The 27,530-nt window shown below is 44.0% G+C and overlaps 1 protein-coding gene across 1 annotated transcript in view; it reads right to left on the bottom strand.

The window, feature by feature from the left end:
• Positions 1-22,047: 22,047 nt before the first annotated feature.
• Positions 22,048-27,530, bottom strand: part of PLSCR4 (phospholipid scramblase 4) — a 54,483-nt gene continuing 49,000 nt past the window's right edge. The window contains exons 7-9 of the mRNA XM_079766426.1: positions 26,753-26,914; positions 25,428-25,586; positions 22,048-24,026 (exon numbers count right to left, since the gene is read on the bottom strand). Coding sequence (XP_079622552.1) covers positions 23,982-24,026; positions 25,428-25,586; positions 26,753-26,914 — 366 coding nt within the window. The 3' untranslated portion in view covers positions 22,048-23,981. The remainder of the gene's footprint in view (positions 24,027-25,427; positions 25,587-26,752; positions 26,915-27,530) is intronic.

Raw genomic sequence — 27,530 nt, 5'->3', positions numbered from 1 at the left:
GTCCTCATCCCCCCATTCCCATCCCACACCCCTCCCCACGGATGCCCCAACCCCCTGTTGAACTTAACCATTGGTTAGGCTCATATGCATGCACACAAGTCCTTTGGTTGATCTCTCCCCCCTCCCCCCACCCTCCCCTATCCTCCCTCTGAGGCCCGATAGTCTGATCGATGCCTCCTTGTTTCTGGTTCTGTTCTTGTTCATCAGTCTATGTTGTTCATTATTTCCCCTAGATGAGCGAGATCATGTGTCACTAGAGATATACTTATATGAACTGAATGTGAGACGAGCAATAATAGTTATGCTGACAGGCAAATGAATCAGTCTGTAGTGAGTTTCTTTCTGGACCAACAGTTCTTTAGAGACCCAATATCAATGTCCACCAGTTCCTTATGTGTACATGTCGGCACTGACCCCTCAGCTCTGGATGGTGGACAAATGGTGGTAATGCAGGTTCGATTCCCTCTGGTTGGGTCTCGGCCGGACCCAGGGGCATGGATTCATCCGGACCCAGGGGCACATGGCCTCACCTGGACCCAGGGGGTGCGTGGCCTCACCTGGACCCAGGTGCGCACGGCTTCCCCAGACCCAGGACCCAGCCTCACCCGGATCCAGGGGCACATGGCCTCACCTGGGCCTGGGATCCAGCTTCACCCGGACCCAGGGGCACATGGCCTCACCCGGACCCAGGGGCACGTGGCCTCTCCCAGATCCAGGGGCGCGTGGCCTCTCCCGGGCCCGGGACCTAGCCTCACCCGGATCCAGGGGCACATGGCCTCACCTGGACCCAGGGGCGCGCAGCCTCACCCGGACCCAGGGGCGCGTGGCCTCTCCCAGACCCAGAGGCACGTGGCCTCACCTGGATCCAGGGGCACATGGCCTTACCCGGACCCGGGATCTAGCTTCACCCGGACCCAGGGGTGCGTGGCCTCACCCGGACCCAGGGGCGCGTGGCCTCTCCCAGACCCAGGGGTGCGTGGCCTCACCTGGACCTAGGTGTGTGCGGCCTCACCCGGACTCAGGACCCAGCCTCACCCGGATCCAGGGGCATACGGCCTCACCCGGACCCGGGATCCAGCTTCACCCAGACCCAGGGGCGCGTGGCCTTACCCGGACCCAGGGGCGCGTGGCCTCACCCGGACCCGGGATCTAGCTTCCCCCGGACCCAGGAGCACACGGCCTCACCCGGACCCGGGATCCAGCTTCACCCAGACCCAGGGGCGCATGGCCTTACCCGGACCCAGGGGCGTGTGGCCTCACCCGGGCCCAGGACCCAGCCTCACCCAGATCCAGGGGCACACGGCCTCACCCGGACCCGGGTTCTAGCTTCCCCCGGACCAGGGGCGCGTGGCCTCACCCGGATCCAGGGGCGCGTGGCCTCTCCCAGACCCAGGGTCGCGTGGCCTCACCCGGATCCAGGGGCCCACGGCCTCACCCGGACCCGGGACCCAGCCTCACCCGGATCCAGGGCACACGGCCTCACCCGGACCAAGGATCTAGCTTCCCCCAGACCCTGGGGCGCATGGCCTCACCCGGACCCAAGTGCGCGAGGCCTCCCCCAGACCCGGGACCCAGCCTCACCCGGACCAAGGGGTGTGCGGCCTTACCCAGATCCAGGGGCATGTGCCCTCACCCAGACCCGGGACCCAGCCTCACCCTGACCCAGTTCCCAGCCTCACCCGGACCCAGGGGCGCGCGGCTTCACCCGGATCAGGGACCCAGCGGGGTTTCGTCTTCTTGATCCCAATTACTGTTGGTCAATTCCATCTCAGCAATTCCTTCGGCCATTTTCTCAGAGCTCCAGGGCAGCCGCCGCAGAACTCGTTGGGCGGCGGGCTCGGCGAAGCTCCGGTGTGCCCGGTGCGTGGCGGCAGGCTGGTCCGGGGTGGCTGCGTCGGCCCTTGGGTCTGCAGTGGTGGCCGGTCGCCGAGCGTGCACACCTGGCCGCTTCCGGGGCGTTGAGATTCTTGAAGGACTCGGAGGTCAGCAAGCGCGTAGTCTCCCACCCCATGTCTCCCAGCGGCTCGTCTGTCTGTGCTCAGCAGCGAGTGGAGCCGTCCCCTCAGCCGGAGACCACCGGGGGAACTGCGCCTAGCACGTTCCAGGCCGCCATTGTGTCGCCTGAGCCGTAGTTCTTAAAGTGTGATCTTTGGGTCACCGGCATTAGCATCATCCCGCGTACCCCTCTCTTTTATTCTAGTTGTAGAGCATCTTTTCAGCCAGCCCTCTGGTGGTTCTGGATGGTGTCTGCTCTGCTTTCCCATCCTAGACTCAAAATTGTTGTGGTAGGCAATAATCAGGCTTCCGTCCTATGCCTCCATCTTGGTCCTCCTTTGTATAGTTAAGTCTTGATTGTTGTTGGTGTCGCTGGGAGGAATTGTCCTCCAGGCCAATTGGCCGTGCGGACCCTCTGTGTCTATAAAGGAAGAGTTGCTGTGCAGGAGACACGTTTATGGGCCGGGTCTTGGTGCAGCAAGGCTTTGGCACTCACTGAGTCTGCCTCTTGAATGTGTCCCTTATGCGAGTGGTTGAAATCTGGTGTCATCTCACACGGACCACTAGATGCCCTCGTTTCTGGGTCTCCAATGGAGTGTAGGTAAGCTACTGCCTGAGGCCACTCAGCAGGAATTACAGCAAAAACTTCAGTTTCCTCCTCCTGTCTGAGCGGCCCTGGAGCAGTCTGACTAGAACTGCAGTTTATCTGGTCAAGCTGCCATAGGGCAGGCCACCCACATGCACAAGCCGTTGTTTGGAGCCCAAGTGGGCCTGCAAAACGTGCGGGGCGGGTCTGCAAAACGTGCGGGGCGGGTCCCAGGGCGGGGCGGGTCTCAGGGCGGGGCGGGGCCTCAGGGCGCCACCAGGCCATGGCGTGGCGAACCGCAATGGCTGCAAGTCCGCTTTTTCTGCTTTCCACATTTCTAAGCCCCCTCGTTCCGCACTCCAGCGCAGCAAACACTGATTGCTGAGCGCACCTCCACAAGGAAGTTACTCCCACTCTCTGACACGAAGGCCGAGAGTCCAGCCTCTCCCCGCAGGCATCTGGGTCTCCCGCGCGTCCCCAGAAGCTGGATTTCAGGGTGATGGGGAGCTAATCTCCCCTAGGGTTGGAACAAAAGCCGCACGACCCTTCCCCTGCCACCAGCCCGACCCACGCGCCTCCGCACCTTATCCCCTCTGAGTTCGCTCTTTCCTCTTCCCTCTTAGCTGTAAATCCACCATTCAGCCAGCTCTCCTGTGGTTCTGGGTGGCAGACGCTCCGTCCTCCAGTTGTATTTTTGAAATTGCTGTGCGCGGCGAAGTTCCTTTGTTTAACTTTGCTGCCTTCTTGGTTCTCCTCTCTCAAAATGGCTAAAGGACTTGAATGTAAGACGGGAAATCCTAAAAATCCTCTAAGTCGGTGTCGGCGGCCACCGGGGCCCCGAGGATCTCACTGGGTAGCTCGGCCAGGTCGGTGACGAGGATGGGCCCGTTCTGCAGAAAGATGGTCTCTTCCTTCACCGAGAGCCACTGCGCTGAGTCCGCGGCCGCCACCACAGCAGCTGCCGCAGCCGCCCACAAGCTCATGGCCCCGGCTGAGGTGCTGACTGAGAGGAGCAGCCACCCGGCTTGGGGAGACGCGAGCAGGAGTCGCTGCGCTCACCAGTCCATCTTTTAGTTGTATTTCCGAAACTGCGATGCGAGGCAACAGGTCAGCCGTTCACCTCCGCCGCCATCTTGGCTCCTCCTCCAACATCTTTCAACTACACCAAGGTTGCAGGTTTGATCCTCTGTCAGAGCACATACAAGAATCAACCAATGCATAGACAATAGGGCAGTGAAGGCCTTGGGAGGGAATAGGAGCAGGGTGAAGGGAATAAATGGGGGGGGGGAGAGGGATTTCAACAATAAGGATACATTTATAAAATTGAAAAAAGTAAAAAAGAGAATCAAACAATGAATGCATAATAAATAAGTGGAACAACAAATTGATCTCTCTCTTTCTCCCTCTGACTCTCTTTCTCCCTTCTTTCTGAAATCATTTTTTTAAAATGACCTTTCACTAGGAAGTGAATAAATAGTTGGTGGCCAACATAGGTCATTTACTATGGTTTTATTGCCTTTCTTCTATGCTTCCTGCTTTTCTTGGAATTAAGTACATTTTTTAAATTTAAATGTTATGTTTTCAACTAGAGGCTTGGTACATGAAATTTGTGCATGGGTACGGTTCCTAGGCCTGGCCTGAGATCAGGGCCATCTGCCCCGGCTGCCCGAAGCTGGCCCTGCCCCCTGCCACCACCCACCCCCAGTTCCCCGTTTGCCATCGGGTGATCAGAGCCTGCTGCCGGGGGGAGGATCCAAGAGGTCGACCGTTCTGCCCGCTCGCTGGCCCCGCCCCTGCCGTGGGTTGCCCTCTGTGTGGGGTGACTGGTGGGGCAGGAGCCTTGGCCTGGTGCCACCCCCATCCCCCACCACCCATCCCCGGTTCTCCATTCACCATTGGGCATCGAAGCCTGATGGCCAGGGAAAGGGACCGAGCGGTGGTCAGTGCACCTCATAATGACTGGTCGAGCAGACAATCTGGCTGTTCCACTGTTAGGGTCAATTTGCATATTACCCTTTTATTATATAGGATAGAGGCCCGGTGCATGGGTGGGGGCCAGCCCGCCTGCCCTGATGGAGGCCCTGGATTGGGGTGGGGGTTCCTGCAGGGAGGTGGGGTTGGCCAGGGCGAGGGGCTGTGGGCTGCTTGCAGGCCAGCCACAACCACAATTGGGGTGGGGGGTCCCTACTGGGGGGCAGGACGAGCTGGGGTGAGGGGAGGCAGTCATTCTGGTCTCTGGTCATTCCGGTCATTCCGCTGTTTCGGTTGCTGGGCTTTTATTATATAGGATGTGCTGTATTTTTAATTGACTTTTTAAAATGTATCTTTATTGTTGAAAGTATCACAGATGTCTCTCCCTTTTTTCCCCATTGGCCCCCATTACCCTGTCCCCATCCCTCCCAGGCCTTCACCATACTATCGTCTGTGTTCATGGGCTCTGCATATATGCATTAATGTTAATCTCTCCCCAACCCATTCACCCCCTTAAATTATTGATTTTAGAGAGAGAGGAAAGGAGAGAAACATCAACCTTTTGTTGCATTCATTGGTTGGTTTTTGTATGTGCCCTGACCAAGGATAGAACCTACAACCTTAGTATACTGGGATGATGCTCTAACCAACTGAGCCTCTTGCCCAGCACCAATGTGTTGTGTTTTTAAATACACACACAAAAATTTTTTTATGGAAAGTAGACATTTTCTTCTTCAAAGTAGATATCATGGGTAGGGACACAATTATTTTAAGGATTTAAATTCCATATTATTTTGCCTATAGTCAATGGCATTTATTCAACATTTATTTAGTTTCTGCTTCGTTAGTCACTGATATAGGCAGTGAGGATATAGAGGTAAACATGACACACAAAATTCCTGCCTTCTCAGAAATTATTATAAATAAACAAGAAAACAAATATTTCTGATGGTGCTAAGTGCTGACAAGAAGAGAGTAATTTTGGGGACTGGAAATATTTTAGGTTGAGGAAGTTAAGCATGCCCTTCTGAGAAGGTGAACTGTGAGGAAAGGAGTAAGCTACTTTAAGATCTGGGAAGAATGCTCCAGGGCCCTGAGAAGAAGCACAGTTTGCGTTAAATCATACAGGTGAATGGATAGCAACCTAATTGGGTTAAGAGAGTGGTTTTGAAATAAGAGGGTGAAAGTGGTGAAGTGATTCAACTGAGTCATAGAGTTTATGGTACAAACTGAGTTTTATAATTTGGGAAGCCATTTTTATCTTTGTTAATCCTTACCTGAGAGTATTTTTCCATTAATTTTTAGAGTGAGTGCAAGGGAGTGGGACAGACACAGAGAGAGAAACATCAATGATACATAGATTGGTTGCCTCTTGCACGTGCCCTGATGGGGGCTGGGGATTGAGACTAGAACCAAGGCATGTGCCCTTGACTGGAATCAAACCTGGGACCCTTCACTACTCAGGCTGAAGCTCTATCCACTGAACCAAACTGGCTAAGGTTGGCTGAGTCATTTTTGAAATATGATTTCCCAAATTGTTTTAGCAACAGCGACCTTAGGAGGTTCCCCACACTGGCCTCACCCAAGCTATGTCTTTATGAAGAGTAAATATCTCGTTAACAATGGATGTATATATGAGGGCAGTTAAGTTTGTAAAGAATTTAGTGTGTCTAAGCATTGAACATATAAATTATATGTAAGTAGATGAAACAGTTACTGATATTGTTTTTTTCTTCTTAGCGGGAGGGTTATATACACTGTTTGATTTTTTAAAAATTCTTCATGGAAACTGTAATAATATACTTGACTCTAGAGCTTGACTGAATAATCACATAATTGAAACTTCAGGGAGCCTGATGTAATGCAGTCAGTCTCCTTGAACTCTAAAACCAGAAATGGGTTTTGCCTTATAAAGGGAACTTAAATTAGCTGATCTATCTAGACATATGGAAACATGGCATCTATGCACATTTTTTCCATTTCATTTACCTTACCACTCAGACTTGGGGGATCTTCCTGTAAATTTGTCTGTGACTCATCCTCAGGTCAATGACTTAATCTAACCAAGGGAAAGGAACATGATTATTCAACAAATCCACAATCTCCAGTTAGGGAGCCAGAAACCGCTAAGGGGGCTAATCCTGAGGCTTGGCACTTTTCATGTTCTCTTTTTTCCGTTTAAAAAAAATCAGTACTTACAGTTGGTCTGCTAACTGGTATTTCTTTCATCCACTGAGGGTATTTCTGGGTCTGTTTGCTTTGCTAGCTCACACAAGAGCCTGGCTCAGCTTCTTTGTACAGAGCAAAACAAGCCCTGTTCCTGCTACTTTTCCTTCTTTTCTTATGCCCAGTAAAAACATAAATTATCCCATTGGAATTCTCATAATAACATTGTTATCTAAACAAGTCAGACATTGTGGTTTAATTTTACAAAAACAGAGTGGAGGAGCAGGGAGCTTCATTTCTAGCCTAAAGTCACTTAATTAGCAAGGGCAGCTGATGGGCTCAAAGCAAAGTGAGGGACCCAGGAAGTGTGGTGCACTCTGCTAGATCACATGTCTGCAGTAAACACCCAATACTTACTGCTACACACCTCCCCACCCCAACTGCATATTAGAGCTGTTGCAGTGTAAGCCTTCTTTGTTCTCCTATCTATGTGTTACATATAGTGGTGATTGGTGTGGTTAATGGAGAAGTCTAGAGGAGGAGTTTACACACTGGCTGAGATAATAGTCCTTTTTCTCTTCGATACACCATTTACTGAGATGGTGGTTTATGTTTGAAACTGATACTGAAAGCAGCAGTTAGGAGATAAATTTACTAATTCCTGGTTTAACACTGACAGGCTGTACCCTGAGGCTTACATTTCCGTATGAATGAAAGCAAGCAGGTTAATATATGAAGGAATGGTTCTCATGGTCCTTCATGCATGGACACACACAATCACACATACTCTCTCACACACACACTGACTAAACCCATATGTGCATTTATTTTCTTGCTTTAGACCTTTCCTGGGTGGTACAGAAAAATAAGATTAGCAAATTCTGAAAGCAGGTTAGTTAGTTGGTTGAAAGGAGGAAGGATTGAGGTGGTGGGAGTGACAGAAGCAGAGTTTGGCAGTTATTTGCTTATTTGTTGGGTTGGGTGGAGGAATTCACCCAAGAAATTGAGTCAGTTGATATAAAGCCCAGGACTATTAGGGAAGAGAGATAAATAAAGACAACTTTTAGGTCATTTTACAGACATTAGCATGGTAATCTCTTTTTGCCTCCTCCTCAAGTATCCAGTCTCCTAAAGTTCCCTTTTATACACAGTTCTACATTACTCTTCAGTGAATTTTGGAGAACTATCTGTGTTTAGTTTGTAGGGTTGCCAGATTTCACAAATAAAAAGACAGGAGGCCCAGTTAAATGTATTTTCATATAAGCAATAAATACTTTCTTTGTGTGCAAGTCTCAAATATAGCATGAGACAATCTTTTACTATAAATTGATATCTGCAATTCAAATTTAACCAGGCATGTTCTATTTCACTTGGCTAAGGCATGTATAAAAGCAAGAACATCTGTTTTATTGGCTTTAATGCAAATTGGAGGAAAGTTTATTGGGGGCTTCGGGATAGTAGCCAGTGTTCCCAAACTTGGCTGCATGTTAGAATCACCAGAGGAACTCCAAATGCTGATGTGGCTTGGGGATGCAGCCAGGATGTGGTACTTTACAAAGCATTCCAGGTAACGCTAATGTGTAGCAGGGAGATGCTGGGAGACTGGGGTCCAGTAGTTCTCATCCTGCACCACAAATAAAAGACAAGTGCCCATAACCAGATCCTACCCCAAAGCAATTAAATCAGAATCTAGGTGTGGTCCCCCTCCACTGCAATTAAGGAAAAGCTCTTAGTAAATTGTAATATTCCTTCAAGATTAGAAAGTCGTAAATTATAGTAAAAAATCTGACATCCTAGGGAGCACCAGTTACATGAAACTTTAAAAAAATTACCCTTAATTTTAAAAATATAAAGTCAATATTTATTATAGTGAATTCAAGCAATAAAGAAGCATGTAAAATATAGATGAATAAAGGGCCCTGGTCGGGTAGCTCAGTAAGTTAGAATGTTGTCCTGATATGCCAAGGTTGAGGATTCAATCTCTGGTGAGAGCACATACAAGAATCAACAAATGAATGCATAAATAAGTGGAACAACAAATTGATGTTTCTTTCTCCCCTCCTCTCTCTAAAAATCAATAAAATAATAAAAAAAGATGAACTTCTCTAATTCTCCTTTTCAGAGGTATTCATTGTTCCCTATTAAAACCCTGTTTTCTCATGCATGCAAGCATGCAGGGAGGAAGAATCAATGAGAGGCAAATGATGTGTCAGTTATCTTTTTTTAAAGATTTTTAAAATTGATTTTTAGAAAGAGGAAGGGAGAGGGAAAGAGAAACATATATGTGAAAGCAAAATATCGATCTGCTGCCACCTGCAGGCCCCCTACCAGGTATTGAGCCTGAAACCCCGGGCCTGTGTCCTGACCTAGAACCAAACCAGTAACCTTTCGGTGCATGGGACAATGCCCAAGCAACTGGAGCCACGCAGGCCAGGGCAGATATGTCAGTTATCTTTTAAAGAAGTTGCCATATGTGCTGGGCTGGCATGACTCAGTGATTGAGCCATCGACATATGAACCAGGAGGCCACTGTTCGATTCCTGGTCAGGACACATGCCAGGGTTGTGGGCTCTATCCCTAGTGGGGGATGTGCAAATGTTTTTATCTATCTCCCCTTCTCCCTTCCTCTCTGAAATCAATAAGAGCATTTAAAAAAAGAAAGAAAGAAATTGCCACACTTCACTTTTAAAGGATCAGAACTTTACCAAGTCACTATGCAAGGCAATGTGTCTATTTCAGACTTCACTGTGAGTCAGTGAAATCAGAAACTGTAATAATATAAGGGAAGAATGTGAGGAGAGACGTGAGTGGACAAAACAACCTCTACCACAGTCATTCTGCACTCCTGACATTCCCATGTATTGGCAGTGGCATTGGACACACTCCTGGCCAATCTATATTCCCTTGTTTATTTGCCTCAGGAGGGCAAGGGTTATTTACCTATATAGTGAGTTTGAGAGAAGGAACTGGGCATAAGTAGTTCGGTTCCTTCTTTTTGTCTCTTCGGGGAGGCAGCCTGTCTGCAGGGAGTACACATTCATAGCTCCTCCCTGCATCAGTTTTATAGGGGCCAGCCTGCACCAGAGACCCCTCCAGCTTTCCAGCTCTGCTCGAGATAGGGAGGGGAACTCTGATTCTACATTATTCTGTAAGCCCATTGTTGGCAAGGAACACTGCATATTCTTAGAACAGCTTCAATCATTATAAAAAATCATTTATGTTTTCTTCCTGATTTCATTCACAAAGTACTCTATATAGACATAGTTTCCCTTTGGAAGTTACAGAGCTCTCAGTGAAGAAATTAGCATAAACTCTCTCTGATTTCCATGTCTAGGCATGTCCTGTGGCCATATCTCAAACAAGTGGCATGAATACATCATAAACAGAAACACAGAGAAAACTAGAAATGCCCTAACTAGTAGAAAAAATATTAATATCAAAGCAACTCAAGGGGATAAAATAGACACTGAGCATTGCCAGGAATAATCCTCATAGTTGTCTCTCATCTACTGGATCCCTGAATAAAATAATCCCACATCCCCAGCTATGTCATCTGTTTCTGTCATCTGTTGGGCCAACAGGCAGACTAGGTCATATCTATGCAGGAGTTGTTTTCAATTGTCCATTAGCTATATTTTCCTTTCTCTACTCAGGGTAATGGTATGAATGTTTCTTTGTTCAACTGATTCCTTGTTGAGCCAACAATTATATTTCTTTTTAAAAAATGTTATTTATTGATTTAGAGAAAGAGGAAGGGAGAGGGAGAGGGAGAGGGAGAGGGAGAGGGAGAGGGAGAGGGAGAGGGAGAGGGAGAGGGAGAGAGGGAGAGGAGAGACTTGTTGTTTCACTTATTTATGCATTCATTGGTTGATTCTTGTATGTAGCCTGACCTGGGATTGAACCCGCAACCTTGGTGTGTCAGGATGACTCTCTAACCAACTGAGCTGCCCAGCCAGGGCAACAATTATATTTCTTTGAAGAAGGAAAATTTATCAACAATGTATAGTATTTTTACCAAAACAAACAAACAAACAAAAACAACAACAACCCTAAATATACATATTTTAATAGAAAAATTGAACTCAGATGTGAGTGGTGACTATGGATATCGCCATATAAAGGGATGAAGAAATAAAATACACCCCTATGTTACCCATGACACAAACATTTAAAATATTTCTGTTGTTTTTGTCACATAGTGCATTAGTTTTTTGTTTGTTTGTTTTTTATAACTAGAAGATCTCTGAAATTAGTTTGGTTTACTGAGGTAGATTCTATAAGCATATGCTTACAAATGATTTAGAACATTTTAAAAAAATTGAAACTGGGTTTTTAGTTTTTTTTATTGCTTAAAATTTCAGTGTTTTGCAAGATGATGCACAAAATGATTTAAGTAATTGTTAAATTTTTGGTGTGGTGGTAGGAAATTGGAGTAAGAAATGGAGACCTGTACTCTTACTTCTGGTTCTACTACTGATTCCATATAACTTTGAATACATGATCTGAGTCTCTCTTTAATTTCATCATTTATATATTAGAATGTAGAGCAGATAGCTTCTAATGCCCCGTCCAACTCTAAAATCCTTTAATTTCATTCTTTTAGAACTTGCAGATTAGTACCAATATATTCTTGGCTGAACAAAATGAGCATAGGTTACTGAAAAAATCCATGAGCTAGTGCTGCCCCCTATAGTAGAGTGGGCTGGGGTGGTGCTACAAAACTAGAACATGTTTGTCATTCTAATTACTATCTGGGGCTGTCCTCTACATGCCGATTCTTGCAAAACCAGGGTTTTAAAACATTGTCTAATTTCTAGCTATCTATTTTTATCTGTTAAAATGAAAATATTTAAACTCAAATTATATTTAACTAGAGGCCCAGTGCATGAAATCCACGCACAGGTAGGGTCCCTAGGCCTGGCCGATGATCAGGGCTGATCTGTGGGGCGACCAGCGGAGTGATCGGGGAGGGTACCCGCCTTGGCTGGTCTGGGGCCTGCAGGTTGGGGGCGGCTCCTGCATTGAGCGTCTGTCCCCTGGTGGTCAGTGCATGTCATAGTGACTGGTCGTTCCACTGATTTGCATATTAGGCTTTTATTATATAGGATGACTTTTAGCTAAGACAATTTGAGTAAACATGTTTTTAAAACAGTTCAAGGAAAGGATTGTTTCTGTAATCACCTAAAATAAACTTATTTGAGCCTGGGACACCTATAGAAGCAAAAGAAAGCCTCTCAGAGAAAGCACACACTCAGATAAGACCTCCTCAGAGCCACACGGGCTTCCCAGCCATAGTCCTGAACTTGAGAACACAAGGGGTAACACGCTACTATTTTAGTCTATTGCTGGCTCTCCATATTTCCCTGTTATCACACAAGAAAATCACATATCACACATGTGGGAACTATGCTAGGTCCCCAGATAGTCAAGGCTGATGGGAGCACAGAGACCTTGTTATCAATATACCAGAATGGCCAAAGGCTGCTCTGGGCATGTGCCTAAACAGGATGTTCAAGGACTCTGAGCCTGGGAATCCTAATCAGGCCAATACCATGAGGGGGTGCAAGGACACACAGTACACTGTGCCCTTCAGTAGCCAATATGATTGATATAACTATTGGCATGAAGCTTCTTTGTCTAAATGGTATAAAGCAGGTTACTGACCAGTCTAGTCGGCTGAGATAGGAGTGAGAAGAAGTCTGCTGGAGAATGGAGAGAGAGCAGCTAGGATGGAGTGTGTGAAGAAGTCTGCTAGAGAGAGCAGCTGGGCAGGAGAGACAGGAGAAACTGCTAAACTGGAGAGCTCAGATACTGCTACGATGTGAGGTGGTGAGTCTAGGAGGCAGCGGGTGGCTGCTCAGATAATAGCTGTGGGTACAGAGACTGATGCTGCTTTATGAGAAAGATACTAGTATATGTTCACCAGCCTGTGTCCAGCTGCCTGCCTATATGGACTTTGCTGTGAAGGACTGCCTTGTCTAATAGCTGTATGGCCACTGGCTTCTGCAATAAAGACTCATATATACCCACAACCTCTCATGGCTTCTCTAAGACCCGGCATCCTAGGAGGTCCAGCCCCAGGCAGAGGGGCTCAGACCCAACACCGGTTACTAGTGAGCAGAGAATAAAGGAGGAACTTGGACTAAGTTCCCAACAGTGGGAAGGGTTCGAGAAAAACCAGCCCTGGCATAGTCAGATAGGAGAATTTCAAAGAATACATGGACTCACAGCCACTCAGACCAGCAGAGCTGTGAGGTGCTTTTGCTGCTGGCTCTGACAACACAGAAGCACAGAGCATAGTGGTTTAAGGTGTAGCCTCTGGAGCCAGCTGCAAATAATGGTGGTGTGGGCACAAGCTGGATACCTAAATCTCTATTTTCTCATCTGTAAAATGGCAAGTATTACAATAGTCTATCTCACTAAGTTGTGATAATTGAATGAATTAATATATGGAAATGTGTTAATGGGAATGGTGTCTACTTTATAGGAAGCACTAGAGAGGTAACTGGTATCATCATCATTGTTGTTACATAGGTAGTTAGTCACATTATATCACCTATATCATGATTAGGTTACTTTTTCTTCATACATGCTCAGATGCATATCCATCTGGCATGGAATGAACTCTTGAGACAAACTTAGCAACTACACATCTCAAAATTTATGATTTCATATGACTGGCTCCTTTGTTGAGAAGCAGCAGAACTAATAATTACAAGAAAATCTAATGGGCAACCATTAGGCTAATTACTGAATGTTTTTAGAATTTGCTATTTACTTTTTGTTTAGATATTATGTGCAGAGCCAGCACCATCACCGCAACCGTAGCACCTACCCCACCTCCTCCTCACATACCATTGAACACTCACCAAAAACTCATTCGGAACAACTGGGAACATGGGGTTAGGACAGTAGGCGGCCTGACCAGATTCCAGGTGAAACCATGAGACTGGGAAGCTCTGTTCTATCCTTCCTCTTCCAAGAACTTTCATATTTCTCACCCTTTATCTAATCTTTGTTTTTCTTCATCACAATTACAGGATTAAAAGATTCCTTAGCACCCCATCTGCTTCTTACTATTACTGCTTTTTTATTTTATTATTGACAGTATTATGTAAAGATGTCCCCCAATTCCCCCCCTCTTTGTCCCTCTCCTCCCAACCCTGCCTTGCCCCAGACCTTCACCACACTTTTTTTTCAAGTTCAATGTCCAAGTTTTTATTTTTCTTTATTTATTTTTAATTTCTTTATTGTTGAAAATATTACATATGTCTCCTTTTGCCCCCATTGACCTCTCCAAACCTTCTCCCACCTCCCAGCACAGGTTGCCCCCCAAAATTGTCTGTGTCCATTGATTATGCTTATATGCATGCATACAAGTCTTTTGGTTGATCTCTTACCACCACACCCCATCCCCACACCGCCCTTGCCTTCCCTCTGAGGTTTGATGGTCTGTTCCATGCTTCTCTGTCTCTGGATCTATTTTTGCTCACCAGTTTATGTTGTTCATTATATTGCACAAATTAGTGAGATCATGTGATACTTACATATTTCTCTGACTGGCTTATTCTGCTTAGCACAATGCTCTCCAGGTCCATCCACGCTGTAGCAAATGGTAAGAGTTCTTTCTTTTTTACAGCAGCATGATATTCTACTGTGTAGATGTACCACAGGTTTTTTTATCCACTCATCTGCTGATGGGCATTCAGGGTGTTTCCAAATCTTATTGTAAATTGTGATGCTATGAACATAGGGGTGCATATATTCTTTCTACTTGGTGTTTCTGATTTCTTGGAATATATTTGTATGAGTGGGATTACTGGGTCAAATGGAAGTTCCATTTTTAATTTTTTGAAGAAACTCCATACTGTTTTCCACAATGGCTGCACCAGTCTGCATTCCCACCCACACTTTTTTTTTTTTTTTAGGAATAATTCCAAATAATTTATCTTAGCTATTCCTCCTTAAAGAGTAGTACATAACTCCCCTTAAGGGAGGACAATGCTTAGTGACTTCCTTTCAAGAGGACAGTATGGAAAGTAGAAAAATAACAACTTTATAAAGAGAGACCGGGCAGACAGTATGTCACATTGAGAGCATGGATCTTGCTATGATGTGATCAGAGGGGCACTTCACCTCTGTGGTATTTCCCCCTCAAAAGCCCACCGTCTAATTATAGGAAAAACTTCAGAAAAACCCAAACTGAAGGATGTCCTACAAATGCCTGAGGAGGACTCCTCAAATATCAAGGTCATCCAAAACAAGGAAAGTCTGAGAAACTCACAGTCCAGAGAACCAAATGCTAGATGTCATGTGGTGTTCTGAATGGGGTCTTGAAACAGAAAAAGGGCATCAGGGAATACCAAGAAAATCTATATAAAATATGTTGTTTAGTTAAAAATAGCATATTAAGATATGAAGAATGTGAATCATTAGTTGTGACAAATGTACTAATGTGAGACATTGACAGGGGAAACTCAGTTTGCAGCTTTCTGTAACTCCCAAACTATTCTAAATTAGAAGTTCATTAAAAATATTTTACTGGCTTTTTAACCTCCTATATTGATGTTCTCTGTAGTGCAAACTGTCTCTAGTTCTCAACCCCATAGTTCAGTATGCAACGCTGGAATGTGGAAATGAATGGCTTTGTGGACTTTGTGTCATCATCTCTCCCCACTTCTGACTTTGGAAATGCCAACAGCGATGGCTGTCCAGATCCCACCCATCCTTCATGGCCTCAGTCACTCACTCATTCTCTCATTCATTTACTCATCCAAGCAGAATCACTGCCTGAGCATCCTACAGTGGATGCATTTTACCTGAACGACAAAGAACCTCATTGTCCAGTGATGGAGTTGAGAAAAAAAAATCACCAAAATAAATACAATATGTGAAGAGACAATGAAATTTACTCTCAGGGCTGAGAGAAAACTTTAAAGCTCAGAGATATTAGAGAATAGTCTTATAAAAATAGTAAAAAAGATCTTGCCAGACAGAAAAGAGAAGGAAGGTTTCTCAAAGTGGAGGGATAGCATATGCAAAGGCCCTGGGGTACATGGCTTTTCAGGGCCTGTTTAGGAGTAAGAATAATTTCTCAAATTTGTTTAGCTTATGCTCTGTATCAGGCAGTATAATAGCATATGTATCAGTTTCCTGTGGTGCTGTAACAAATGACCACAAAATCCATTAAGTTACAGTTTTGGGAGTTAGAAGTATGAAATTGGGTTTTACAAGGCTAAAATCTATCTGTGTTAAATCTGAAGACTCGTTGTCCTTTCCTGATTCTGGAGATTGGACATATTCCTTGGCTCATAGCCCCTTCCTCCTTCTTCAAAACCAGCAGCATAGCTAATTCAATCTTCTTATCTCTCTTGGACTTCTGTTTCCATCGTACTGAGTGTGGTCCTATGGGCCAGGGACTGTGCTAAGTGCTTTGTTCCTGTTAACTTATTTAATCATCACAATATCAAGATGGATAATTTATTTCCCACTTTAAAGATGAGGAAACCGAGGCAATTGAGAAGTGTAGCCAGCAAGGGTCAGGGGATGAAGGGTCTCCTGTTATGCTAGAGAGTCTAGATTTTATCCTACGATATCCTTGGCTGTCCCAATGTTTTTATATTGAGAAGTAACATGACCAATTATATACTTTTAAAATTCTTTTGTTTGTTTTTAAATATAAAAATTATAATGCTTTAAAAAATCTTTGTTTTTGAAAGTATTACAGATGTCCCCCTTCCCTCCTCCCCCCGCCCCGCATTGCCCTCCTCCACCTGGTTTCCACCCTGCCCCAGCCTTCACCCTGCTAATCTCTGTGATTATAGGTAAGATCTTTGGTTAATCTCTTCCCGCCCCCCTTCCCTCTGAGATTCATTGGTTTGTTCCATACTCCATGCCTCTGATTTTATTTTATTCACCAGTTTATTTGGCTCATTAGATTTCTTGTTTGTTTATTTTGATGTTTAGATACAATTGTAGATAGATATGTATTTATTGCCTTTTTATTGTTTATATATTTCTTCTTCTTCTCTACCTCCTCCTCCTCCTGCTGCTCCTCCTCTTCCTCCTCCTTCTTCTTCTTTTTCCTCTTTTTCTTCAAGAATACTCTTTAACATTTCATGTAATACTGGCTTGGTGATGATGAATTCCTTTAGCTTTTTCTTGTTTGTGAAACTGTTCTAAATGAGAGCTTTATTGGGTAGAGTAATCCTGGTTGTAGGTCCTTGCTATTCATCGCTTTGAATATTTCTTGCCACTCCCTTCTGGTCTGCAAAGTTTCTGTTGACCAATCAGCTGACAGTTGTATGAGTGCTCCCTTGTAGTTTACTAACTGCTTTTCTCTTACCGCTTTTAAGATTCTCTCTTTGTCTTTAACCCTTGGCATTTTAATCATGATGTGTCTTGGCACGGTCCTCTTTGGGTTCCTCTTGTTTGGGACCCTCTGTGCTTCCTGAACATGTAAATCTATTTCTTTCACCAGGTGGGCAAGTTTTCTGTCATTATTTCTTCAAATAGGTTTTCAATATCTTGCTCTTTCTCTTTTTCTGGCACTCCCATAATGTGACTGTTGGTAAGCTTGAAGTTGTCCCAGAGGCTCCTTACCCTTTCTTCATATTTTTGGATTCTTTTTTTGTTTTGCTCTTCTAATTGGGTGTTTTTTGCTTCCTCATATTCCACCTCATTATTTGATTAGCAGAATCCTCCACTCTACTACTGTTAAATCCCTGTAAATTATTCTTTATTGCAGTTAGTGTATGCTTAATCTTTGACTGGTCATTTTTCATGTCTTTGACTTTCTCCCTAAGATCCTTGAAAGTCTCATGAAGATCCTTGAGTAACCTTATAACCATGGTTTTGAAGTGCATATCCAAAAGTTTGCTTGTTTTCATTTCTTCCATTTTGGCTGGTTCCTTGTGTTTGTTTCTATGTATTAGGTAGAGCTGCTATGTCTCCTGGAATTGGTAGAGTGGCCTTGTGTAGTAGGTGTTCTGTAGGGCCCAGTGGCTCAGCCTCCCCAGTCACCTGAGCTGGGCACTCTAGGTGCAACCCTGTATAGGCTGTGTGCACAGTCTTATAGTTGAGCCTTGATTGCTGTGTCACTGGGAGAAATTCATCTCTGGGCCAGTTAGCTGTGAGGACCAGCTGCGGCTACTGTGGGAGAGCTTCTGTGCAGGAAATACCCTATGGAACAGGATTTTCTTCAGGGGGCTTTGGTGCTCACTGAGTCTCCCTCTTGAGTGTGCCACTTATGGATGTGTAGAATTGCAATCTGGTATGGTCTGAAGCTGTCTTCTGGGTGCCCTGGCTCTAGGGCCTCTGGGAGGTGCAAAGTCAGCCACTGCCTGGGGCCACCCTGCAGGAGCTATTTGTATTGGGCTTGAAGGTGCCTATGCGAGGACCAGCTGTGAAGCACAGCAGGCTTGTGCTAGTGCAGAGTCTTGGGCCTCTTTTTGATAGGTTTGGGGCACACCAACCCAGCTGCAGCTTGTTTGAGAGATTTTAGCCTGAGCCAGGACAGGCCATTCATCTGCAAAAGCTGCTGCAAACAGGTTGAGTGGGGCTGAAAATTGAATTGGGGTCTCAGGGAGTCATCAGGGCAGAGTAAACAGATATGGCTGCCAGTCAGCCCTGTGACAGAGGAGGTCCCAGCCCAGGAACAATGACCCTTGTGAGCACCTCAGTCTCTGAGAAAGCCACTCCTGAGTTCCTGACTCGATGACAGGTAATCCAGTTCCTCCTGGGATGTGTCTGGGTACCCTAGCCTAGCCCTGGAGCTCAGAGGAGGCTGGACCATGTAAGTCTGTGCACAGGCCCTTTAAGAGGAATACCTGGGTCTCCGGCAGCCTCTGAGTCTCTCAGCTACAATTTCCGCTGGTATTTATAGTCCATGGTCATGGGAACTTCTTTTCCCAGCTCTGGGAGCCTGGGCTGGGGGTCTGGTATGGGGCTGGGATCCCTTGATCCTCATGGGTGGCCATCGCAGAGATGATTGCCCTCCTGTTTTAAAAAAAGCAGCAAATGTGGGTGCTGGTCCAGCCCAATCTGCACCTCTGCCCCTCCTACCAATCTCAATGTGCTTTCTTATTTACTTCTCTAATTATATGACTTCCATTCAGCCAGCTTTCAGGTGGTTCTGAATGATGGTTGTTTTGTATTTTAGTTGCAATTTTGATGTGGTTGTGGGAGGCAGTGAGTATAGGCATTTACCTACACCACCATCTTGGTTATCTCCTTCACCACACTATTGTCTCTGTCCATTGGTTACACATATATGTATATAAATTCTTTGGTTAATCTCTTACTGTCTCTCCCCCCGCCCCCCGCAAACACACACACCTCCCCTCTGGGATGTAAGTTTGTTCCATGCCTCCATGGCTCTGGACCTATTTTGTTATATCCTTTGAAAAATGGTATTGATGGATATCTCATGATGCAGTTGGGGGAGTTAATATACATGTGAAACAAAATAATTTTTATTTTATGCACAAATTCTTTAGTTTTGTGCTGTAATTACATACTTACTTGCTTTAGCCTTACTGAGGGATAGAGGATACCTTTTCATTTGTCTTCTTGAACACAGCGCAATGTCATACACGTAGAAATTTTGTCATTCATTCCACAAATGTTGGTTGAGCACTGTTTATGTACCACTCTCCTGAATTCTATGTTTACTATCCCAACTTGGCTTGATAAAATTTTGCTAAATTGACCCTCCAATTGTATTTACTATGCATTCAACTTTCAGATAAGAATGAAAAAATGCATCTTATTCCCCTTTAGTAGTGCCTGGAGGTTTACCTGGGCCTAGACTGTGTGATTAAATAGGACAGAAATATATTATACAGCACATGAGATGGTGCTAGTGACCCTGGCCTCTATTGTCCTACAACATTCCACAGAATACACATGTCCATTGTGGTCCTCAAAGATGTGTATTTTGTTTATTTTAAAGTCTGTCTCATTCATTAGTTTGAGAATCCCTGAGAATAGCAGCTATGTATTTTTTACCTTTGCATTTCCCTCTGTCTTCAGAAATAGTTCAGCGATGAATTAATGGATGCTCAATAAAGTAATTATTGATAAGGGGAAATAGTGGAGAGGAGGATAAAATTTACACCATTGTAATTAACTCAGTTATTAATTAAATAACAGAAAAGAAGCAAAGGAAAGGCCAGATAATACAGGCATGCCATTAGTGCTAGAAAGCATTTGACACTCTACAGGTCTGTTTGCCACAGATCCCAGGGGGAGGGACTGGACAAAGAAAGAATAGATGCATGCCCAATAAGTTCTAAATGATGAAGGGAAGGTGATTATCTGTCAGTCACACGTGGGAGCAGGTCATCGGCCAGAATAGGCTTGGCACTGCAAGGGTGGGAAATCTGAGATACATAAGCTCCTAAGAAAGGGAGTTCTCTCTCTTGGCCCTCTTGTTGTAGGTGGTGTGCTCCCCTGCATTCACCCACATGGCCCACAGCCATGTGGACCCCACACACAAGAGACTGATGAACTAAAATTAGTCTGATACCCTGCTGGACTCAACTCCACCATAGAATGGAAACACTGGACACTGGCTTTGCTTTCAGCTCTGCTGAATCCCCGGCAGCACATTTTCCAGATCTGATAGGAAATGGGACTTTGAAAATCAAGGGATATAATTCCATGCAAATAAAACTTTCTACCACGTATCATCCTCATGTGGGTATTTTTTATAGCAGCATCTCCCTTCTCAGTACCAAATTACTATCTTAATCCATTTGGGCTGCTGTTACAAAACTACTATAGACTGGTGGCTTAAACAACAAACTTTTATTTCTCTCAGTTCTGGAGGCTAGTAAGCCCAAGATCAAGGTGCTGGCCTATCCCTCCTCCAAAGGGCCTACCTCCAAATACCATCACATTGGGGTAATTAATTCATACATTTTGGAGGGAATACAAACATTCAGTTTATAGCAAAGACTTAATCACAAGTCCAAAAATAAAACAGTATTTTATTATAAGCTACTAGTGGCCTGGTGCACAAAATTCGTGCACAGGAGGGTGTGTCCTTCAGCCTGGCCTATACCCTCTCCAATCTGGGACCCCTTGGAGGATGTTCGACTGCGGGTTTAGGCCCGATCCCACAACCAGCAGTCAAACATCCCTCTCGCAATCCGGGACCGCTGGCTCCTAACCGCTCACCTGCCTGCCTGCCTGATCGCCCCTAACCACCCTGCCTGCCAGCCTGATTGCCCCCAACTGTGCCCTGCCTTGCAGCCTGATCACCCCTAAATGCCCTCCTGCCGGCCTGATTGCCCCCAACTGCCTCCCATGCCGGCCTGCTCACCCTCAAATATCCCCCTGCTGGCTGCTTGCCCCAAACTGCCCCCCCCCCCCGGCCTGCTCATCCCCAACTGCCCCTCTGCCAGCCTGATAATCCCAAGTGCCCTCCCCTCCTGGCCTGATCGCCCCTAACTGCCTCTGCCTCAGCCCCGTCACCATGGCTTTGTCCGAAGGACGTCTGGAAGGTCTCCTGGTCTAATTAGCATATTACCCTTTTATTAGTATAGGTTATATTTATTTAAAAATAAAAAACAAGACAGAGTCGGACCTGCATTACCACCATTTGTCAACCATCCAGAACTGAAATGTCAGTGCTGACATGTACACATAAGGAACTGTTGGACATTGAATTTGGGTCTCAAAAGAACTGTTGGCCCAGAAAGAAACTCACTACACACTGATTCATTTGCCTGCCACCATAACCATTATTGCTTGTCTCATTTTCGGTTCTTATAAGTGTATTTCTAACAGCACATGATCTCACTCATCTAGGGGAAATAATGAACAACATAGACTGATGAACAAGAACAGACCCAGAAACAAGGAGGCATGGATCAGACTGTCAGGCCTCGGGGTGAGGGTAGGGAAGGGTGGGGGTAAAGGGGGAGATCAACCAAAGGACTTGTGTGCAGGCATATGAGCCTAACCGGCGGTTGGGGACAACAGGGGGGTGGGGTGTGAGATGGGAATGGGGGGACGAGGACAAATATGTGATACCTTAGTCAATAAAGAAATTAAAATAAATAAATAAATAAAAATAAAAAATAAAAATAAAAAACAATATGAAGAAAACACACATTTCAGAGAATACTTTTCAAAATTAATCTGACCTATTTTATACAATAAAATATCATTAAGAAAGATAGAAATAATAATATAAACTGTAGCATAAAATATGACATTCTTTCTTAAAGAAAGAGGAATTATAGTAACTGTAAGATACAAGTTAATACCACAAAAACTTAGAACAAAAACTTAAAATGTCATATGGTAAAAATAATTTTTTTTTTAGTATTATACAGCAGGTCCTGAAATGCGGTATAAGCAAGTAAAAATGAACAGTTTATATAAATTTTCTGAATACAATTTTATTTTCTATAGAAAATGTTAGACATTATTATAAGGAACAATATATATATGTATAAGAGTACAACTGCATTTTCAAATACAAGGTAATTAGTAGTTTAGAAAGCAGCAGTTTTTCCATTTTTTTAAAAGCTAGCAGTCATGCATAAAAATGAACATTACAAGAAACTGAGTAGACAATTTTTGCCATGAAAAGATGAATATAATTAAAAACTTAGGCAGCTTTCTTTCACTTCAATAAGAATTGTGGCTAAAGGTCCTAATATCAGAATAACCAAACCTAAGAGCACTCAGCTTATTATTTTTTTTTTTTAATAAGAAGCAGAAGAACACATTCCATTCTATGTACTGGCTGTGTTAAAAAGACACACAGTACATGTCCAGATAGGCTGCTAAAGTGCAATAAAAGCAAGTGGATTTATCACAGTGTAGTCATTGACATAGCATGTTGTTAATTAGTTAATACAAACAAGTACAATTTATATTTTAACTACATTGATCTTATATATTCTGTACTTATCCTATATAATCTATAGAAAGTTCATTGTTTTATTATCTTTGCATAGATTCAAATTTATCTATTACTTAAAATGCAGCAAAGCAATAGTAAGCAGTGTCAAAATTTATAGTTCTTGTTTTTACAAAGTGCTACTCAGACTGTCACATTTTAAAATTTGAAAACAAAACTCCAACTCTTGCCATTCAAACAGCACATTTTTTATCAGGGATCTTCTTGAAAGAAAAAAGTTATCTCCTCTGTGTTACATCAAAGGAGATACAAAGGTTCAATAGGCAATCTTAGAGATTTGGCTGAGACTATTTTATATATAAGGCATCTGTGACCAAAAAAGGTTAAATGTGTTAAATACAATCTTTTTATAAGGGCACTGATGTCTCTAAGTTGCTAAGAGATCTAGAGTAGCTGTGGCCCTGGTCACCTTTTTTCCTGATAGTCTGACCTTGTCTTCATATATAAGGCAGTTCCTGACTGTCCATGAACAAGGGGACAGGCATGGAAAACATAAACATGATAAAATGTTTTATTTGATAGTAAAATCAAGTTTTCCATAGAAACTTTTATAAATTTTGCAAAATGAGGCATTAATACATGTACACAGGTAAAATGTTCCTTGTACAATAAAATAGAATACTTCTGCCTGCCTTCCTTTTTGTTTTGTTTTAAAAGATGAAGAATATCGTTCTTTTCACCTGGAGTCAAATTTGTCGTTGGTGAGAGATTATGTTGATGACCATTACCTATTAATGTGAGAACTCTGGGATTCATTTTCCCCTATCTTATATTAAAGTGTTTTTCAGCTCATCATATCTACATTTATTTGGTTAATGAGTCAAAGCTTTTTCAGGATGAACTCCTAGTATACCAAGTAGACAACGAGACAGATTCTCAACTGAAATGCACATTAGACTGTGTTCTTACACTCTCAGACTGCCTGTCAGAGCTAACATGAAATAAAAGTAATCTGCAAAGGCAAATAATTGAGGGTTGACTGTAAGCCAAATCCAACTTTTCTAACTTTTTAAAAACCATAACTGCTGATTTTTTGTGTCCATCTATCTTTTTTTTTTTTAATATTTTAGTTGGTACCCTTTTATTTATTTATTTATTATTTTTTAAAAATATATTTTATTGATTTTTTACAGAGAGGAAGAGAGAGGGATAGAGTTAGAAACACCGATGAGAGAGAAACATCGATCAGCTGCCTCTTGCACACCCCCTACTGGGGATGTGCCCGCAACCAAGGTACATGCCCTTGACTGGAATCGAACTTGGGACCCTTGAGTCCGCAGGCCGACGCTCTATCCACTGAGCCAAACCGGTTTCGGCTGTGTCCATCTATCTTGATGAATGTTGTGGTGATCTTTCAAAATACATGAAGTCCTGAAGTTGGAAAAAGAGAGAGAGAGAGAGAGGGAGAGGGAGAGAATTATGTATATAAATACATTAATAATTTGATGTAATGCATACAATATTATCCTTTATAATTTACCTGGAAATCCTCCTGGACCAGTTAAGAAATCTGATAAACCTTTATAAAGAGGACTTAATATAAAGAGCAGCAATTACATACTTACAATTGTTGGTAGCCAATATGTTCTCCATTTGGGATACTAGTTAAATTTTTATTGTTAAAGGGAGAAAAACTTGATAATCAATATTAAATATGCTAAATATACCAACTGCAATATATTAGTGAGGTATTTTGGGTAAATATTATTAATTTTATTTCTATGCTTTACTTATGACCAGGCCTCCTCAAACTACGGCCCGCAGGCCACATGCGGGTGTTTTTGCCGTTTTGTTTTTTTACTTCAAAATTAGATATGTGCAGTGTGCATAGGAATTTGTTCATAGTTTTTTTTAGACTATAGTCCCCTGTTTAAAAAGTTTGAGGACCCCTGCTGATGACTATTAACCACTAGTTAGTCAGAAACACAGCAAGGGGACTGCACCTAATAAATCTAAGGACAGAGAGACAGTGAGGTAGAGGAAAAAGACATCAGCTTTAGAGTTATTTTATTTCATTAAGAAGTCACAGGATAGGCTTTAAAAAATATCTATTTATAATAATAAAAGCATCCTTCCGGACGACCTGCCGGACGAAGTTGGGGCTGCGAGGGGAGCCCGGGTTCCAGGTGCCTGCTGGCGGCCGGAGGGAAGCCTGGGTCCCGGGTGCCAGAGGGAAGCCGGTGCCAGCAGCCGGGGGAAGGAAGGCCTACTCCTGCACGAATTTCATGCATCGGGCCTCTAGGATATATATATTGATTTCAGTGAGGAAGGGAGAGGGAGAGAGATAGAAATACCAATGATGAGAGAGAATCACTGATTAGCTGCCTCCTGCACACCCCACACTAGGGATCGAGCCTGCAACCTGGGCATGTGCCCTTGACCAGAATTGAACCTGGGACCCTTTAGTCCCCAGGCTGACACTCTATCCACTGAGCCAAACCAGCTAGGGCAGATAGGCTTTTTTAAGTAGTAAAAATAATCAATAACATGCAATGATGATCCCATGGGATGCCTAATACCTTCCAAGCACTCTCTTGCCCCTTTATTCATATGGTAGTTAACATTTATAACCTTGAAAATATAAGTATTTTTATCTCTATTTGATAGATGAGGAGACTGAGGCTTGCAAGTGCTAGACACTTTACAAAACATGTAACTAGTAAGTGGTAGAGACAGAACTTGGTCTAGTTTCAAAGCTACTGCCTTTCTACTACACTGCTTCTTATCAGAAAGAATAATTCTCTCAAGATAACTCAAAAGCAAAATGCTTACAATGAGGAAGCAAGCTCCGAAAATCATAGCTTTCATCTTCACGTCCAGGTCTACTGGGAAGTGAATGTCAAAGTGGTCAGCCTGGCCCATGGCTGACATTAAACCATTCCACTTCCTAATAACGCTGCCGACGTTGGAGACACCATCAATGGCTCTGACCTAGGAAGAATGAGACTTTATGGTAACTAATACTGTATACCTTACACTTCTCAGGCCAGTGCTCTTTCTTCGTCCTCAAACGAGTTATTAGGGAGGTATGACTTGAACTGATTTTGAAGTTCTTCTCCATATAGCAAAGGGTGGGAATTAGGGATTAGAAGGGAATTTCTTCTAGACTAGGGAAACATGAGGCATGGTTCTGTGCACTTCACAAACTCCATACAATCACTTAAACTTATGTGTGCCAAAGAAATCAATCTTCTTAAATTATGCCAGGGTCCCAAAGGACTTCAGCTTCTATAAGGGGAACACTGGCACTTGCCAGAGGGAAAACAGTCAGACACTGACTTTCGGTGATCAGAATGATCCCACACTTCCTGACCCTGAATTCTGGCTGATCTATATTTTCTATTTCTCCACATGGTCTTTTAAAAAATAAGCAATGCTTGATGACATGGTAAGATAAACTGAGAACTAAGGGAAGTTTATTGGATATCATGGGCAATACTAGAAAGAGCAATTTTAGATGATGAGCCTTGCTGAATTACAAGGCATTCAGAAAGAATTCCAAGAAGCTCAGGAAATATTTCTAGGCAACTCCTTTGTCAGATTCATAGGATTATAAGCAATCATTTTGTATCCATAGAGATAAAAGGAAAAATAAAAGGATTTTTCTTTTTCCCGAGAAAATGTTATAGCTATGAGTTTTATCTGTTATCAGCATTGTCCTGTTTCCTGAGGACATAGACTTCTATTCTGCAAATAAGCAACGTGCATAGCCTCGGGGGCCACAGGGTCTGTGAGAAGGTGGGCACTTTCATTCCTCAGGACATATTTTCTGATCCCGGAAATCTTTGGTAAAAAACAGTTAATTAAATACAACCAAGAATAAAATAGACTTATGTCAGGCTACTTACTCTCAGGATTAATGTTTTAATTATTTCTCTTATCTTTACAAAACACTAAAATAATTTTTAAAAAATCTTACATTTTAGAAAACATTAAGCAATCCATTAACAGTAATTTGAAAATCACATAATGTCAACCAGTTAATTCCTCATACTAATTTACTGATTCACATGAAAAATTATCTAAACCAAATCATTCTTAAATCTGTTAGTAGACGCAGAAAAAACGGAAGAAATGTTATTTTTATATTTGTTTACCTCAAACACAGAATCTGAGCCACAGCCATAGGTTGAGCATGGCCCACGGATGCTCAGCACATTTTCTTTCTTCTCATTTTGGATGCTGTACACCGCCCGGCACAGGTTCCAGTGGTCCATAACAAAGCCAATGGTGATGCCAGGAGGACACTGCACCTCTAGCTGCAAGTGAAGCATGACAGAGAGGAGGATGCTATATATGTACTAGAGGCCCAGTGCATGAAATTCATGCACTAGGGTAGGGGGTGTCCCTCAGCCCAGCCTGCACCCTCTCCCCTCAAGGGATGTCCGACTGCCACTGGGATCGGGCCTAAATGGGCAGTCGGACAATCCAGGACTACTGGCTCCCAACTGCTCGCCTGCCTGCCTTCCTGATTGCCCCTAATCGCTTCTGCCCGCCAGCCTGATCACCCCCTAACCACTCCCCTGCCAGCCTGATGGATGCCTAACTGCTCCCCTGCCAGCCTGTTTGCCCCTAACTGCCGTCCCCTGCAGGCCTGGTCACCCCTAACTGCCATCCCCTGCAGGCCTGGTCCCCCCAACTGCTCTCCACTGCAGGCCTGGGTCTCCCTCATCTGCCCTTCCCTGCATGCCCGGTCACCCCCAACTTCCCTCCTCTGCCAGCCTGGTCCCTCCCAACTGCCCTCCCCTGCTGGCCATCTTGTGGTGGCCATCTTGTGTCCACGTGGGGGCAGGATCTTTGACCACATGGGGGCAGCAATCTTATGCGTTGGAGTGATGGTCAATCTGCATATTACTCTTTTATTAGATAGGATAG

The sequence above is a fragment of the Cnephaeus nilssonii genome, assembly GCF_951640355.1.
Source record: "Cnephaeus nilssonii genome assembly, chromosome: 3".
Classification (NCBI taxonomy): Eukaryota; Metazoa; Chordata; class Mammalia; order Chiroptera; family Vespertilionidae; genus Cnephaeus; species Cnephaeus nilssonii.
Note: the sequence above shows the minus strand (reverse complement) of the source record. Positions and strands in the feature narration are given on the sequence as shown.